Here is a 17,873-nt window from a genome sequence, read left to right as displayed (position 1 = left end):
TGCGTTCTTGCCTCGTGACACCCCATTTAGGTCTATTATGATGGTTCATGGCTAAATAACGCTTGGAGGCAAATTACCGGTTAAGGCAGAAATAATCACTTCGTATATACTACCAATTTACTCAGTTCCACACAGTACATATCCCACATATTATTGCAAGTCATTGTTGTGGTCCCCAATTAAAAATAGTTACTTTTTTCTAGGTGCTAAGGTCAACATGGAGAAGCACCCAGATTGCATCCATTAATTGGAATGCCTTCCCATTTATTTTAATTTGTTTAGAAACAAAAAAATGCCTAGAATTAACAAAGGTCAACTTACTGTGTGACTTTATGAGGTAGTTGTCGATGTTTCGGAACTCCACTGCAGGCCATTCCTTTGTATTGTTTATCCAGCTATCAGCTGCGACTTTGTTTGGGCAGATTCGCAAGCCAATAAATGTTCATTTTAAGTTCTATCGCCTCCTCGCGTCTGTGTCTCGTGATAATAATAAGTCATGTTTAAGACGTTTTTATGAAAAAAAGAAGCAAAACACGGCTGAAATATATGAATGTCAGACAATGTTTGTCTACGGATGTTTACCTGTGCATGCCCCATCTCAAAATGGCGACACGTTGCTATGCGAGATGACGTCATCGTGACATCACGCCGACTGCGAGAATATAAAAATATACCAGTAATTATATTAAAATGGACTGAACCTTTTTCGCTGTCAATGGCAGCTGATGCGGGAAAATATTACATTATGCTTTTGTAATGTATGATTGCTTCTGTGACATAGATTGTAACAACTTCTATTGTTTTTCACCTTGTTCCCATAGTTAGGAGACGCGCTTGAGAATCTCACGAGATAACTTGTTTTCCACCATAGTATTGTTTTACTACACGCCTGGGTCCCATAGAGATAACTTGTTTTGCACCCATAATATTTACCACTTGTTGGCATCTGTTGCAGCACAGCTCATTTGTCCCATGTGAAAAGCCCTTTTTCAAGGGGGCTGAACCAAAAGTAGCTTAAATGTTTGAGATTGGACGGGGCCGCGCCACTCGGGGGCGGAAGTTGGTCTCTCCGCCTCCAGGGGGTGCGTCCCTATAAAAGCCGAACATTTCCGGGCGACCAGTGAGGTCTATCAGAGGGTCACGTACGGATCGCCTGGCCTTTGTCCCTTTGCCGCTTTACTGGAGTGTTGTTGGCTTCCCACTCGTTTGTCACGGTAAGCGATTTTCATTTCTAAGGGACACTCTGATGTGCTGTAACAGTAACGCGGGGGTGTGAGGTTGGCAAACTCAGACTTAGCATGAGGTTACTACTTGCTGTGCTTGTTTTTGATACCTGTTTGCTTGCTCTTGTGGGATTGTAATCAATAAATCACATATATTCTGCAATTGTCATATATAAACATTGTCTATTGAGCAAAAGTGTGCCCGTTACTGATTCACCGCGAACCTGAAATTTCATACAACAGCAGCGAATGAGTTAATTGCACACTGGAGTCGAGCGGAGTAAACGAACGATTCATCCGCCCAACCAATCTCTACACCACTTATCCTGCCCAAGTTTGCAGGGTACCAGCACTTATCCCAACTGACTTTAGGCAATAAGTAGGCTACACCCTGAACAGTTCATCAATCAGTTGCATGCCACTCATACTGTGTGCCTTATCTGAAACCCTTCTTTTTTAACTTCTTAACTGAAACCCGCTGCTAATGTATGAATATATGATTTTCAAAGGACCAATGAACGCCTGTAGAAATAGCCAAAAATGGCCACGAACAAGGCAAATGGGTCGTCAAATGGTACAATGTCTAAAAGCAGTTATCCTACCTGCACAGACGCTTGACCCTCAGCTCTTGGGCTTCTCGACACCGAGGCACGTGGCTCAGAACGCACGATGTTCTGGTTGCTGTAGTAACTAACGCTGCTGTCCTGGTAGCCACTGTCTGAATAGGAAGTCATATGAGCCGAGTGGCCCCCCGAGCCTATAAAAAGATGGGGAAACATCGCCCCGATCAGTGCGTATCAGTCAACAGTCACTGCGTTTTAAGTCATTTGCACTTGATCTCACATAGCTTTAAAGTTGTAACAGGACTTTTTGAGTGGAAAGACACATCATGATTATCTGCATTTAAGCCATGATGCTTCTACGGGAACAATGTGCACTGTGCACACAGCTTCATGGCTGGCCTACTTTCTACTGGAGTAAGCTTGCGGGGGATGTTTTTATTTTCAGACCGAAGAAGGAGTATAAATCAGAGCAAATGTGCTATCAAAGCTTTACTCGGTGTGTTGTGTGATTAGGTATCAACTTATGAGGGTCCCGTGATGCGTGAATGTGATAATAGTATTGAAAAATTAGTTTATCACTTTTTTTAGGCTCTTCAAAGGCTATCCTAAAATTTACAGTCAGAGGACTCCAAACAAAAGATGTCACTGCTGCTGCTGTTTTGCTGTCATCCTCAAGGAACCTTCTGCTTTCTCATGCCAATTGACATTCCATCTATCCACAACCTAATGTTGTCTTGGCCCTGGCTTAACTTTCCATCAACTCCTCCTTTTATGGTCATTTAGTATACAGGCCTTACTCTTTTTCAAATTGTCTTTTTTCGAAAACTTTGGTGAACCAAATGGTAAATGGTGTTATACTTGTATAGCGCTTTTCCACCTTTCAAGGTGCTCAAACCGCTTTACACTACTTTGCCATCTACCTACTGGTGACGCAGCAACAGGAGCAAGCAGCAGGATCAGTATCTTGCTCAGGGATACTTAGGCAAGTTCATCAGGGCAGAGAATCAAGCCCACAACCTCTGGGTTGGGGGACAACTACTCTACCACTGAGCCACACCATCCCCCAAAGCACCTCTATATTCTACCATACAAATGTAAAGTATGATGGTCACATACAGTATTATTGCATGCAGGGCCGGCCCAGACAATTTGGGGGCCCTAAGCAAAATAATGCAAAGGGGCCCATACTTTTGGCCCACCATTTTTTCACAGTGTACTGTGAAACCCATACATGCAATCCAACCCATACTTCCATATTTTGTATATTAATCAAGATTTTCTTGCACTGCATACTTCAAACTTCTCTCCCCAAATGATTGTCAGTACTTACAGTAGATAGTGCCAAACCTTTTTCTAAAAGAGGAAAGAAAGAAGTTAAGGAAGAACTTTTATTTTTTTTAAGCTTATAATCAAGTATCAAAACTCACAAAAGTCAAATAAAGCAAACTGTAGTAAACAAAATAGAATATAAATTTTAAAATTGCCAGATTGGGGGCCCCCTACTAGTTAGGGGCCCTAAGCAGCTGCATTGTCTGCATATAGGCTGGGCCGGCCCTGATTGCATGTACAAAACAAATTGAATGATTGCCAGGCCTCCAAACGATTCTTTTCCTGCAAGAACTAAACAAATAACCTGAAACTTGAGCATTTCAAGAAGAAAACTGTTGTGTTCAGTGGTATGAAAAAGTATCTGAACCTTTTGGAATTTCTCATATTGCTGCATAAAAATTAGATAATACACAATATTCTAATTTCCTGACTGTCTCAGGAAATTAGAATATTGTGTATTCTAATTTCCTGAGACAGTCCTGTATATATACACAGGACTGTCTCAAAAAATTAGAATATTGTGTATTCTAATTTCCTGAGACAGTCCAGTATATATTACTAGCTAAAAGTTTGGACACACGTTCTCATTTGTGCGTTTTCTTTATTTTCATGACTATTTACATTGTAAATTCTCACTGAAGGTAATAAAACTATGAATGAACACGTGTGGAATTATGTAATGAGCAAAAAATGTGAAATAACTAAAAACGTGTATAATATTCAAGTATCTTTAAAATAGCCACCCTTTGCTCTGATTACTTTTTTGCACACTCTTGCCATGTTCTCTATGAGCTTCATGAGGGAGCCACCCAAAATTTTTTGGGGCTTCACAAGTATGCCTTTTCAGGGTTGATTAGTGGAATTTATTGCTTTATCAATGAGGTTGGGACCTTCATTTGTTGCATTGAATGAGATATGTTCAAATGTTTGGCCTGTACTGCATAAAAGCAAAATTATTGGTCCCAGAGGCGCAAGAATATGAAACTGGATTGCATCGTGTCAAATTTTAGCAGCAAAATACCCACATTTAGGAGTAGTCTGGAGACCTGATAACTGTTTTTTTTTTTCAGTTTTGTTATTTAAAATTAGAAGCCATTTGACACATTCTATACGTTAGATAATATTCCAATAATTTCAAAAAGGCCATTGATTAAAAAAAACAACAACATCTCAATGTTTAGTAAGTGACAAAAACCAAATCAAATCAAGAAAAACAATTTTGCTATGTTAGCGATACCATGAACTTGATGTGTATGATTTGCTGTAACAGGTCACACAAAATCATGTGGTGGCTTCATATGGGTTTTTCACCAGTTTAAGGTGTCTTCCACCTGCATTGTGATGACACATATACACCAAAATGGGAATCGTTTGAATTTGAGATTCATATTTCAGAATCCAGATTTCTCCCCTAGCGTGACCGTGTGTGCACAAGCAACAGACCCTCACTGTCATGCAGGGATGCGCGGTCCGCTTCAGGCGGGTAGACCCCCTCCTCTGCCTCCATGCGATGACCTTGACATGCAGATGCAGCTATGCCCTGTGGGTCTCCTGCAAAAGCATTCATTCAAGGTCAAAAAGACACTTTATTGCATAAAAGTGTACTTGTCATTGTTTCTCTTTAAAATGTCTGAATCGGACAAATGTAATGATTGTGTATCATCATACCTGCTGTCCTCCAAGCAAAAGACTTCTCGGATGAGCTTAAGTAAGAAATCAGAGAATGCTGTCAGTGTGCATCAATATGCATTATTCATCTGTTAATCAAAAACAAAAAAGCTAAATAAATAAATCCTTAGCTTAAATAAGCACACACCACAAAAAATTGCCCAATGAAGTCCTTAAAATGTGTCACAAACCCATGACAGTACAAAACATGATTTAATACTATGAAATCAGAATGTGTTTCTTGCAGAAAATTAGTTTTCATTCTTAAATAGAAAATGTTTTATTCCCAATACTGCCACAGACTTGGTGTGTATACATTATTTTCATTACTAGTTTAATGGGGGGAAAAAGATGAGAAATATCAACATATGGCGGAAAACACTCAGGTGACTTGAAGATCCACTCTGAGACCCCCAATTTGGCCAACTTGCAAAATTGTCCGATATGCATGTGTGATACATCATTGGAAAGCTTAAAATCTCAATTTTCTGGGGGAAGAAAAATCTTAAACAGGAGGGCATTTTAAAAAAAATGTTTGTTTTTTAAACAGCAAAACCCTATACAGGGTGACCCAAAAAAGTTTACACTCAGTTGACTGCTTGTTTAAAAGCCATTGAAACATATCTAAATAGGTTGTCATGCTTAAGTGATTCATTAAGGTCAGTCAATGCAGCTGGTAATCTCTCGTCTCTACAATTCCTGTGCTTCTTCTGAAAATGAAGAAAACTTTAGCTGTACCTGAATTGCTGCGTGCCGGTCTGACACCTACTGAGATTGCAGCAAATCTGAGAATATCCAGATGTGCAGTCTACAAAGTTAAAAAGAAGCTGAAAGATACTGGAACAGCCTCATGAAAACCTGGGTCTGGAAAACCCGATCTGTGCGGACCAAAAAGTTGATTGACAAGGTGATATGTGGCCACCCCAGAGTCCAGATCTCAATCCCCCGGATTATAGCATATGGGCAACTGTGGAGGAAAGTGCCTGTAAGAAGCCACAAACTTCTGTGGCAGCCTTGGAGAGGTCCATTGTTAGATCTTGGGAAAAGATGACAGCATCCTACATAAAGAAGACCTGTCAAGCGTTCCGCAGGCGCCTGGAGGCTGTTGTGACACTTAAGGGAGGACACATTGAAAAATAGAGTGTACTGTACATGTTCTTTACAATAATGTATAATTTGTGATTAAATTCTAATTCTAAACTGAATAAACATGGCATTTAAGTTGTATTATGGCAGTGTAAACTTTTTTGGGTCACCCTGTATGCAGGTGAGAGCACGCGAGAGCAGAATTGCAAGCGCCTTGACTTTAACGAGATATTATCGAGTACTTACCTTGTTTCGATCCAAAAACTCCATGTATCACTGAGTGCCAAGACACAGCTGTGAATGGCTACTGCTGGATTTTTGGGGGATTTTATGGGTGAAATATGGTAATATAACAAGGGTCGCGATGCAGAAATCACAGACATCAAGGAGTGGTCGAGATTTTCTTTTTTATAGTTACCCTTTTAAAAGTTTTTTTTTTTTCATTTTTTTTGTTTTGTTTGGATCTATTATTTATCATCCAAAATATCGGAGAAAATGCGACAGTAACAAAAAAATATAATTTAGCAATAGTTATGAGGTAGATATCCCTGACTTTTTTTACAGACGCCATTTTTTTCATTGTGACATAATTAGTTTAAAAGTTTAAAATATGTGAATGAATAACTTTTTAAAGTCGTTTTTTTTTTTTTCTAAACGAAATATGAGACATCAATTAATGAGTCTAAGCTAAAAACGACAGACCTTTTGAAGAATAAATATAATTAGTTACCTTTGTTTTATGGCTGGGTTGAAACCAAAGCGGTTGCGCGACGTCTGTAAACGGGGGTTTTCAGGGTAAAACGGACAAATTAAAAATATTTTGGGGGCTTAATGCGCCATGAATCTGCTATGGCAGCATATAGACATATTGTTTTATCAACACAACAGTTGTTTCGGCTTAAAATACAGCAGTTTCTTTAAAAGAGGAGTGCAAGAGCAGAAACTGCTTTTTCAGTCTTGTCTGTTTTCCGCCATATGCAAATTCATCAGCATCCCGAAAATGGATTTTGTTTCACTTTAAAGCAGGGGTCCCCAAACTTTTTCCTGTGAGGGCCACATAACTTTTCCCCTCTCTGATGAGGGGCCGGGGTCAGTTTGTAACAGAAAAAGTGTGATGATTGCAGGAGCGCCTAAATGTAAAGATTTATTGTTTTTCAGAAAGCCATAATCAAATAACCCTTTTGGGATTCTTCACGGAACAAAAGTAAATAAAATAAAAATTATAATATAATATAATATAATAACGCTATTAATTAAATAGATAATAACCAAATAACCCTCTCTGGGTTCTTCACAGAAAAAAGCCAGGAAATGAATAACACTATTGAAAAAAAAAAAAAAAAATGCTCTGTGGTATTGTTCAGGGGGCCAGACCAAATGTGGATGCGGGCCGTATCCGGCCCACGGGCCGTAGTTTGGGGACCCCTGCTTTAAAGGTTCTAATGGACTTCTTCCAGTAAGTACTTACCTGCTGCTGTCGGCCACTGGCGACTCGGCTCCTAGCATACACCTTTCTAATTGGCTCGCCACAATCTGACGCTCCTCCTCCAACTCCCGGGTCAGCCGTTCAAACTGCAGCTCCTGTTTTGAAATCACCATTTTACCATTTAATCAACTTTGAGGAGATTATTCACTGTCAGACCTCCCAGTTCAAATGAAAAGGCCGTCTATCACCGTCATGGCAGCCAAATGTTACTTTGTTTATGTTAGTTTTTTTTGTACCGTTATGGCTCACCATATGGCAATGTTCTTTCAATGTGACCTCAAGTCAGCAAGAACCCATCACTTATAGCGGGACGTCAGACCCAATCATCCAGCTCAGTTCAAATAAGGTCAAGGATGTGAGCGCTGACGTGACCCCGGTATTGGTCTATTGAACCCCCTCAAGAGTTTTGCTGAGTTTGCATGTTGTTTTTTGGAGCACCGTGCTGACCATCATGTTCATTTCCGTCACATCAAAGATTACTGGCTTTACTTTATCCGAGCTGAGTGAAATATTGACTAGAGAGAATGATGGCGATATTGTGCCATTGATTGAATGCAGCCTGGAATGGCTGCTTATACCTCGTGATAATAACCCGAGACGCAGCAGCAATCTTTGGGACTTTGAAGCTCCTGGTAATACATAATAATACATTAACAACCCAGAAACGTCAGCCAGATTCAACATCAGCTTTGTGTTTGATCATACTGCCAACATTCTCTGAAGGAGTGATATTTATTCAGGTCCCATCCCTGCTACTTTTGAATCCATCGGGCTTAAGCATAGTAGATGAAAAAACTTGATACAATGTTTAATTCATCAATAATTGTGTCAGCAGATATACCTATCTTCTCTATACCTGTATTAACTTGGAGTGTAAGTTACCAATTTCATGAAGATTTGACATCCATCTTTGAACACCGATGCAATATTTGCCAGAATTACAAAGTCGGCTATAATCGATTTCACACAATAAGTATACACACATTTATACCTCTCCTAAATATAAAATACAAAGCAATTTTGATGTTTTAGACAATTTTGTTGCTGAAAAAACATTTCAGACAGATGACTATAATGATCAATGTTTTGCATTTCGATTGAATGGATTGGATCATTGCTTTACCAAATAATGTATCAATCCAGATCGATGTATCGTTCCACCCCTAGTTTAAACAAGATGCTAACATTAGACCCCTTCTATCAATATATCGATCCAGATTATGGCTGAACGATATTCGAAAAAACTTACATTGCGACTTTTGGGGGGTTTGCGATATATGTTGCAATATTAAAAGTGGAAGAATTTTCACCAGATGACTTGAATGGCTTTGTTTGGGAAGTCTTTGGTTGACTCACCATGACCACATTGTAATCATATGATACAGTTTACTGAAAGCTAAGGGGATTCATCTGTGAATTATGAAGATTGATGTATATAAAAGGGGTACAGGAGGCATTGTCTTTGCACGCTTATGAAGCAAATCAGAAGTTTACGTGTTAAAGAAAAACAAAAAACAATTGCACATCCTGCGATAGGACTATTGCGCATGCACATATCGCGATTGCGATGTTTAAACGATATATTGTGCAGGCCTAATCCAGATTGATGTATCGTTACATTATTACAAATGAGAAATGGACAAAAACAACCAAGAGCGTAGATTTTGGTCTCAACATTGGTAGACGATATAACAGCATAACCTGCATGTACACTTTTTGCTGGGGACAGGACATTAATAAGACCAAACAAATTGGGTGAACGGGGGTTCATTTCTCACGAATATGGACCTAATTAATTGATAGGCTAAATGAACAATGCAAAATAAATCTGTATTGACTTAAACTTACTTTCATGTGTATTGGTTCAAGTGAAACACCATTCGATTCAAACCTTTGTTCTCAAAAACTTTAAAGAAACATTTTGGAAAGTTTCAGAATAAATGTCTGGATTTTATAAGCAAATTTTAATTGCAATATTTGAATGTAACTTAAAGCAACACTTGGTAACTTTTCGATATTGGTCGACGTTAGCGACGCTGGTGGACTTAAGCGGTAGTGTTTTCCCTTAAAGAAGACTGTGTTTCCCATTAGGACCAGCGCTGCGTTTCCCATGAAAACCACCGCACAACTACAGTATCGTAAAATCATGATGGTCGCCTGCAGATGGATTAGACATTTCTGTTTCCAGTGGCTGTGTGAAGGATGAAAAGTACTACGGTAATGAATCGAATTGTGGCTAAACAATAACATGACGGTTAGCAACCGTGTTGCTTAGTGTGGCTAACCCCCCACCCCACCCGAGCTCGTCATTGCTGACGAGTTTAGTGTATGTGTGGGAGAGAGGCTGGTGTCACACCAGCGAGTGAAAGCCGGGCCAATGTTTATTGTGTACATCCTTGTAGACTCCCTTTCTTTTCCCTCCTTAGACAAAACTTTTTGTCTCTGTTGCTCTGCCATCTTTGCAGAATTCACGTGAAAGTGTTAGCATCGACTTCCGTCTTTATAATGAATGGGGAAAGGAGGAAGTGACGTAGGCTGTAAAGCAGTCAGCACATTTTTAGTTTTTTTTTCTTGTGTGGCAGGGTTCCTGCCACCATCCTCAAAGTTAATTAGTGCCGGTGAAAGCGATAAAGACCCCATCAAGATATAAAAGAGGTGTCATTCAAATAGTTTTCAGTTGCCATATCATCACAAATGTTATGAATTTTTTTTTATATAGGTTGAAAAGTTATCTAGTGATACATTAACATACATAAAAAATACAAACTTGTTTATAATCTCTTAACCATCCAGGAATGCAAAACATAAACATTTTTCTTTAGACCAGGGGTCCCCAAGCGCCGGGCCGCGGACCGGTACCGGTCCTTGGCGCATTTGCTACCGGGCCGCACAGAAATAATAATTTATTAACGCCTGCATTTTGGCCGAATGAACTTTGGCCTGTGCCCCTTAAGACACCAAAACCCTGTCTACTCTAGATATAATACTACAGGAACTAATGTCGTCATAGAAATCCATTAATTGGACTGCTAGCAGTACATCGTCTTTTGTATATCTATGTGCACTAGTCCTCGATAATAACGTATGATGTAAGGCGGGCGCATCACATTTGTTCCCGGAAATAGTTTGCCCCCACACTAGAACGACTGAAAAACAGACGTCTTTGGACAGATTTTATACGGGGAAAAGGGCACCTGACAAGCCAGAAAATGAGCCTACAACCTCGAAGAAAACAAAATCTACGCTACTTCCCGATTACTAAAGACCCACGAACTGTGAAGGAGTGGATTCGCGACCCGTTTGTGAATAAACCGAGTGACTCGAGCATGTCTGTGCAACAGGAGGATCAGCTTGTAGAGATCGCAAATGACGGCGACCTTAAACATACATTTGAGACAACAATTCTACCGAGGTTCTGGATTAAAGTCATTCAGGAATTTCCTGACATCGCTACGAGAGCCCTGAAAACGTGCTACAATTTTCAACATCGTATCTTTGTGAAGCGGGCTTCTCTCACTCCCCCATCACATCTAGACGGGACCATCTCGTCTCAACGAAACAAGCTCAGGCCTCCCACTGATTCAGCAGGTGAGTTATATTTTCCCTGCACTTAACATTTGTTTTTAGCTCTGTCTTGTTATTTTATATTTCCTGTGTTTTTCTGCCGCACATTACCGGTATTCTGAAAAATTTTGCATGCGCGTAACGTTAAAAATTGCCGCAAATGTAAACACCAAAGTAAACACTACAAACTTTCTTTAAAGAAAGGAATATTAATGTACGTTTGATATGGACGGACATGTAAAAAGTTTTCCTCAGACACATCCTGCCATGTTAGCTGCACACAACAACTGCACGCCACTTCCTTACTTAACGACTTCGCCGTGTCGTTAAGCATTCATTTACGCCATTTTCGTGTTGCACATGTATGTTTATGATGCAACTTGTTTTTTTTTGTTTTTTTTTTGCACAGTTGGATAACATTGAGAGTCCAACTGAATATAAAAGAGGGCTTTTCACCGCCACAAAAGCTTTGGGAGCAAAATTTTATGAGGGTGCAAAATTTGACAGAACACCGGTCCGTGACAAAAAGACCCAAATCACACCGCTCCGTGGTGCAAAAAAGGTTGGGGACCCCTGCTTTAGACCACTCAACATTTGTTGAAATAAACAGGAAAAAATAAATAGAACTGAAAAAACTTCTTAGTCAGGCTATAACAAAGATAAATAAAAATGGGGCCTTCCTTCAGTTAAAACAGTACTGCTTTTGTCCACAAGCACAGCCAAACTCAACAAAAATTGAAACCTTTTCACTTTATGATTAATGTATGATTATCTGAAAAAATGTCTGTATAGGCTGCAAATAAGAATATTTTTTTCAATAAAATAATGTATAATATAAATCAATACATTTTAAATAAATGCAAGTCATGAGCCAATGACACGTGCGTTTGAGGGGAAAAAATGGACCAGCAAGTGAAAAGAGGTAAATCTCAGTCTGAACATCATGAAAATAATTCACTTCATACTGGTAGGGTCAATTCTATCCTTACAACATATGGCAAGGCAGTCTAAATGACCTATACACTGTACATAATGCAAATAAGGTTGCTTAAAAGTTGGTGAGGACAATTTGAGCATCCTGAAAAGTTGCTAGTTTTATGTCCCTACCATCCCTATGCAAACCTACACCCATGATAACAACAATCGGCACAATAATAGCTGTGGCAACGTAAGCCATTCCATAATTAGATGCTTCTCAGACAATGTCAAAATGATATATGAGGCCCCCTAAATGCAATGTGTGTACAGTGTTTCATTTTTTTTTTTGATATAATGTTGCGGCCAATAATGATGATAATTTCCAAAATATACTCTCACGTCAGGAACATTAACCTCAAATTATTTTGCAGCCTAAAGTTGTGTATGAGCATCCATTGAGAAAACAGCTTGAAAATACAGTGGTACCTCTACTTACGAACTTCTCTACATACAGAATGTTCATGTTAAGACCAGTGCTGTTAATCTTGCTTTAAAAAATTGATTACTTTACCCAATAAGTAATTGAGTTAGTAACTAAATTACATTATTGTGAGTAATTAGTTACTTTTTTTTTTTTAATTTCACCTAAATAAGAGCATAATGGTATACAAACTTTAACTTTCAAATGCTGTGAGGAAAAAAAAGCCTGTTTGTGTTTCCTGTTGTACTGAACCCGCACCTAACCGTGACCCCGTACCGGGGTACGTACTAAACCGTGACTTGTGTGTATCATCACACCCCTAATATATTTATACATATATTTTTCAATATGTAGGTGAGGCTCTGAATCTCCTGCCCAAACCCTATCTTTGTTCTAGCTGTTTTGATATTAAAAAATAAATGAATAAAAAAACATCACACAAGGTTCATGGATACGTCATTCAAGAAATGTTTGGGGCATGTGACTGTTTTTGGTGAAAAAAAAAAAATACAGTATACATATATGATTAAGAAATTATTTATTGTAGTGTCGACAAGGCCAACGCCAACTTGGTGATGATAATGCACACTCAGGAAGAAAATAGTACATAATTTTCAATTAATTGTACGCACCTGGACGTCACAAAATGTATGTAAGAAAAAGTTGCCCAAGAGTTTAAGACCATGCTTGCCACGCTAAATGCTAACGCTGATGAGAACGTTAATGCTATGCTAATGCTCTGAGCCATCTAGCCAATCATCATTGCGTTTGCAACGGCGTCACCAGCCTCTTCCCTTCTTCCCCCACCCGCTCTGCCCTCCAAGGAAGCTGAGACAAAATCAGAGAGCTCTCGTTTCATTCAACCAAATTGTAGTAACGCGCTCCTTCCCATTCTCCGCAATGGTAACGGCGTTGGAAAGATGTGAAAAGTAATTACTGTAATTAGATTACTCACGACTGAAAAAAATCATGCCGTTAGAAACACTGTTATTCTCTGACGCCGTTATTAACTCATTTGCTCCTTTTTACATTTTTTTTCACATGAGACATCTCTGGGTTCTGATTCAACTTAGCTCCAAAACACAAAGCTGAAAATCAATTTTAAAGCAATAAAACTGGCCACTGGAGGGAAGTAGCGCATTTGGTAAGACCCGCAACCTGATTCAACGGAACGAACGGCCGGGGCGCCGGCGGAAGACGACCGAAAGGACGTCCAGGATGCCAGGCGGCGGACGACCGAGCAGAACAACCGGGAGGACGCCCGGGATGCCAGGCGCTTTTATTGCAACACATTGTCAAAGACAGCAAGGTGGCTGATGGCTAGAAATCCGAGCAGTTCTTGAATGCTATCAAACAGCGCCATGGTGCCAAGCAAACTTAAATGTCATCTCCAAACTAAACACCTGTCGCTTCAAAACAAGTTGATGGACTATTTTGTTTGCTGTATTTCTGTGTTTTCACAAAGGCAAACTTTTTTGAGAAAAACTATAAAGGTAAATAAGAAAGCCCTCAAAGCCAGTTACATTGTTGCTGAACTTGTTGGTTGTTTCGAATGTAAAAACGTACCATGACTCAGAAAAGGTGAAAAACACTGCTCTACTGTATGTGTATGTGCATATCCCAGCATCCTCTTCATTCGCCCCTCGTGTTCTGACAGCTTTACATGAGGGTTTTAACTTTTATTCTTTACTCTATTCTTGTTTTTTTATATTATGCACAGCTCAGATTTTATGTTTATTGTGCAATAATCTAATCGTAACATGTATCTATAACATGTTTTGATGCATTTTTATGCATTACAAAAGATTTATGTCTGAATTTGGGAGGGCTTGGAATGGATTAGGGCATTTACATGAAAACGCGTCTCTGCCTACAGAATTTTCTTAAGAAATTACTTCCAGAACCAATTAATTTCGTAAGTTTTCGTACGTTTTTAGATTTATGTCTGAGTTTTAAGATTTAAGAGTTTTAAGATTTATGTCTGAATTTTGGGGAGCTTGGAACGGATTAGGGCATTTACATGGGAAACACGTCTCTACTTACAGAATTTTCTTAAGAAATTACTTCCAGAACCAATTAATTTCGTAAGTTTTCATAAGTTTTAAGATTTATGTCTGAGTTTTAAGATTTAAGAGTTTTAAGATTCATGTCTGAATTTTGGAGGGCTTGGAACGGATTAGGCCCTAGGGCATTTACATGGAAAACGCGTCTCTACTTACAGAATTTTCTTATGAAATTAATTGGTTAAGTAATTTCTTAAGTTTTCCTAAGTTTTTAGATTTATGTCTGAGTTTTAAGATTTAAGAGTTTTAAGATTTATGTCTGAATTTTGGGGGGTTTGGAACGGATTAGGGCATTTACATGGAAAACGCGTCCCTGCTTACAGAATTTTTTAAAGAAATTACTTCCAGAACCAATACATTTCGTAAGTTTTCATAAGTTTTAAGATTTATGTCTGAGTTTTAAGATTTATTTATGTCTGAATTTTGGAGGGCTTGGAACGGATTAGGCCCTAGGGCATTTAGATGGAAAACGCGTCTCTACTTACAGAATTTTCTTAAGAAATTACTTCCAGAACCGATTAATTTTGTATGTTTTCGTAGGTTTTAAGATTTATGTCGGAATTTTAAGATTTACGAGTTTTAAGATTTATGACTGAATTTTGGGGGGCTTGGAACGGATTAGGGCAATTACATGGAAAACGCGTCTCTAATTACAGAATTTTCTTAAGAAATTACTTCCAGAACCAATTATTTCATAAGTAGAGGTACCACTGTACCACAAAGTTACCTGTTTTCTCATGGTGTCCGCAATGTCACAGATATCAGCTGCTAAATGTTGGATACTAGCGCCAATTTTTCTTAAATGATCAAAATGAGGGTAAGATGTCTACTCATTTGAATAAAGCAAGGTTGCTATGGGTTTTGAAAGTCATCTCATAGTCCATTTTCTCTCTTTTATTGTGAATTTCCTCCAATTTGAAGAGCATATCATCAATTGTAATCACATTTCAAATATCTTTACCTTTTCAGAAAAAGTGCCAAACCCTCAATTAGGAACAGTGGAAAATCTATTTTTCCAATTATTGAGGCAACAACTAAACTGTCAGCCTTATAGTAAGCAGTTTTATAGGGATCCGACTCATCCCCCAAAAATGTTTTATTTTGAGAGGAGCGGTAGGATTTGCTTTATAAATTTTATGTGCAATGTGCAACTTCTTCACTGAGATAAAAATGGCAGCGTGGACATGCAAATAAATTTAATGAGGCAGTGACATGGAGGAAATTCACAAGCAGAGGTGTGTCACCATCCCACCTGTTCTTTGACAGAAGCCAGCAGGTTGGTGGTGGTGTTTGAGTTGGCGTCCGATGATTTTCCACGGCCGCTCGCCATCGGACCTTCTGCATGTGAGTCCACTTCCTCCATCTCTGCTACCTTGGCGCTAAAGAGTCCAGAGTTGGGCTGCTGCTGAGCTGGCGTCTGTGAAGAACGTGTGGACATTGTCATATTTGTATTTACACAGAGCAGGGACCATTTTGTGTTTGTCATAATCCCACTGTGCTGGGAATTACTTGGACCCGTTCCAGAAATAAATTGGTGGCTGAACTGAACCTCATTGAATGTCCAAACATGCAATGTAGATTTTAAATCAGGAAGCACTGAGAAAAATGAACAGACCAAAATGATCAGTTTATGCTGACAATTTTCATGCAAAAATTTGAAAGAACTTAAAATGACAGTCATTCCTTGTAAATGTGACATGCAGCAGGAAAAATTGGCCTTAAAGTCCATCCTTCTTATTGCTCTTTTGTTAGTTTAATCTTGCAGTGGTCTGTTCATTTTTCCAGAGCTGTGCATGCGAGTAAGGCGATATGAAATGCAACGCAAACCATGATAATCTATGCACTGACTGTTATATGTGCAGCGGTGTCTGCATACTGCACAGAGGGCATTTTATTTGACGGAGCGTCCTCCGGCGATGCAAGGACGAGGTCGGCGCCGACTCACCGGGGCCGGCACGAGGAAGGCGGCTGCGGTGAAACGGAGCCTCCCTCCTCCTCCTCTTCCTCCCCGCGTTTGTTTGCACACGCCGAGGTGTGCGCCTGGCAAAGCGGGTGCTGTCGGTGCGACTCACCGGCCAGATGTCGCTGTTGGAAGCAGGCCACACCTGGCACGCTCCGTCCTGTTAGGCATCCATCCTCCTCCTCATGCTCCTTATCCGTGACAGCGGCCGCATTTCCAAAATGAAAAAAAAATACGGACGCACGCTCCCCGTGCCTTATTGGGTTTGCTCGCGATAGTGTGACTGACTGCGTGTGCTTGGGTTTTAACCATGAATAATGATGTATGCACTTCAACCTCTGGCGGCGCGTCCACGCGAAAATCTGCCGCCCGCCCACCAACCGCCGAGCCAGTGTTACCGATCAACGGCGTGACGTCACCATGCGGCGATGGATTGTTTTCTTATCCGAGGGTCGATTGCGAGCCGATTCGTGCCTGCAGGGGACGCGCGCCCGCGCGTTTGATAGAGTGCTTTTGATATTACATTGGGAAATAATAATTGTTTTTTTCAAGGAGACGTGATATGGGTCATTCCAGAATTGGAGGGTATTTTTCATCTCACTCATGCAAATTAGGAATAATCCACATGCAAAATACTAAAACTTGCCGGAGACAATTTCCTTGTCCTGAGAGCAAAATTAAAAGATAATGCTAGAAAATGGTTGAATAAACACCAAATAATTCCAACATTTCATTTTCTTCTTGTCCCGTCCCCCAGTTACTAAATTGAATCTTAAATACAGTGATCCTTCGCTTCATTTTTTTTTTTCCCAATTAAAAAAAAATGCAGGATTTTATAGCAATGTCTCATTCGATCACGTACAGGTTTTTAGGCCATGTCCACATGTAGCAGGGTATTTGGCAAAAAGAAGATATTTTTTTACGGTTTGGCCCAGGGGCGTTACTGGGGGGTGGGGGGGCAGTGCCCACCCACAGACACGCTCTGCCCACCCATAGAAAATTGGATGTAGTACTAACTACTAACGGCAGTCTGAGCACCGCGTATGGTATCCCATTCATATAGTACTGATGCGTTCTAAGTTTTAACCTTTGCGTTGTTCCCTCCTCTTTCAACTTAAAAAAAAAAAAAAATATATATATATATATATATATATATATATATATATATATATAAGGGCTGTCAAAATTATCGCGTTAACGGGCGTTAATTAATTTTTTAAATTAATCTCGTTAAAATATTTGACGCAATTAACGCATGCACTGAATGAGCCGCTCTCGCATTGCCTCAAACAGATTTCAATGACGCCGTTTATGGACATTAAGAGTGAAGAGAATACCATCAGCCGCTTGGGGGCAGCACAGCGCCGTTCCATACTAATGTTATTCCTTCTAATAGTGGGAGAATTAGTAGTTGTGAGACGTTTATGCTGTTGCTTCGTGCTCCACACATATTTTGGTAAGTTTGCTTTCTTTTAGTGGCAATTATGTGTCTCTTGTTGTATTTTGGGTAAGATATGCACAGAGATATATCT

The 17,873-nt window shown here is 39.6% G+C and overlaps 1 protein-coding gene across 7 annotated transcripts in view; it reads right to left on the bottom strand.

The window, feature by feature from the left end:
• Positions 1-16,805, bottom strand: part of LOC130911866 (plakophilin-4-like) — a 45,711-nt gene extending 28,906 nt beyond the window's left edge. For 3 of the 7 annotated variants that reach the window (XM_057829478.1, XM_057829482.1, XM_057829483.1), the window contains exons 1-6: positions 16,327-16,804; positions 15,634-15,798; positions 7,338-7,450; positions 4,784-4,818; positions 4,559-4,666; positions 1,826-1,980 (exon numbers count right to left, since the gene is read on the bottom strand). In XM_057829478.1, the coding sequence (XP_057685461.1) occupies positions 1,826-1,980; positions 4,559-4,666; positions 4,784-4,818; positions 7,338-7,450; positions 15,634-15,744 (522 nt within the window). In that variant the 5' untranslated portion in view covers positions 15,745-15,798; positions 16,327-16,804. Of the gene's footprint in view, positions 1-1,825; positions 1,981-4,558; positions 4,667-4,783; positions 4,819-7,337; positions 7,451-15,633; positions 15,799-16,326 lie in introns of all 7 variants that reach the window. The other 4 variants (XM_057829485.1, XM_057829479.1, XM_057829480.1 and 1 more) reach the window with 4 other exon arrangements.
• Between the last annotated feature and the right edge of the window lie 1,068 nt (positions 16,806-17,873).

This window comes from Corythoichthys intestinalis, chromosome 2 (assembly GCF_030265065.1).
Source record: "Corythoichthys intestinalis isolate RoL2023-P3 chromosome 2, ASM3026506v1, whole genome shotgun sequence".
NCBI classification, from domain to species: domain Eukaryota; kingdom Metazoa; phylum Chordata; class Actinopteri; order Syngnathiformes; family Syngnathidae; genus Corythoichthys; species Corythoichthys intestinalis.
The sequence above is the reverse complement of the archived record's forward strand: the minus strand, read 5'-3'. Positions and strand labels throughout refer to the sequence as shown.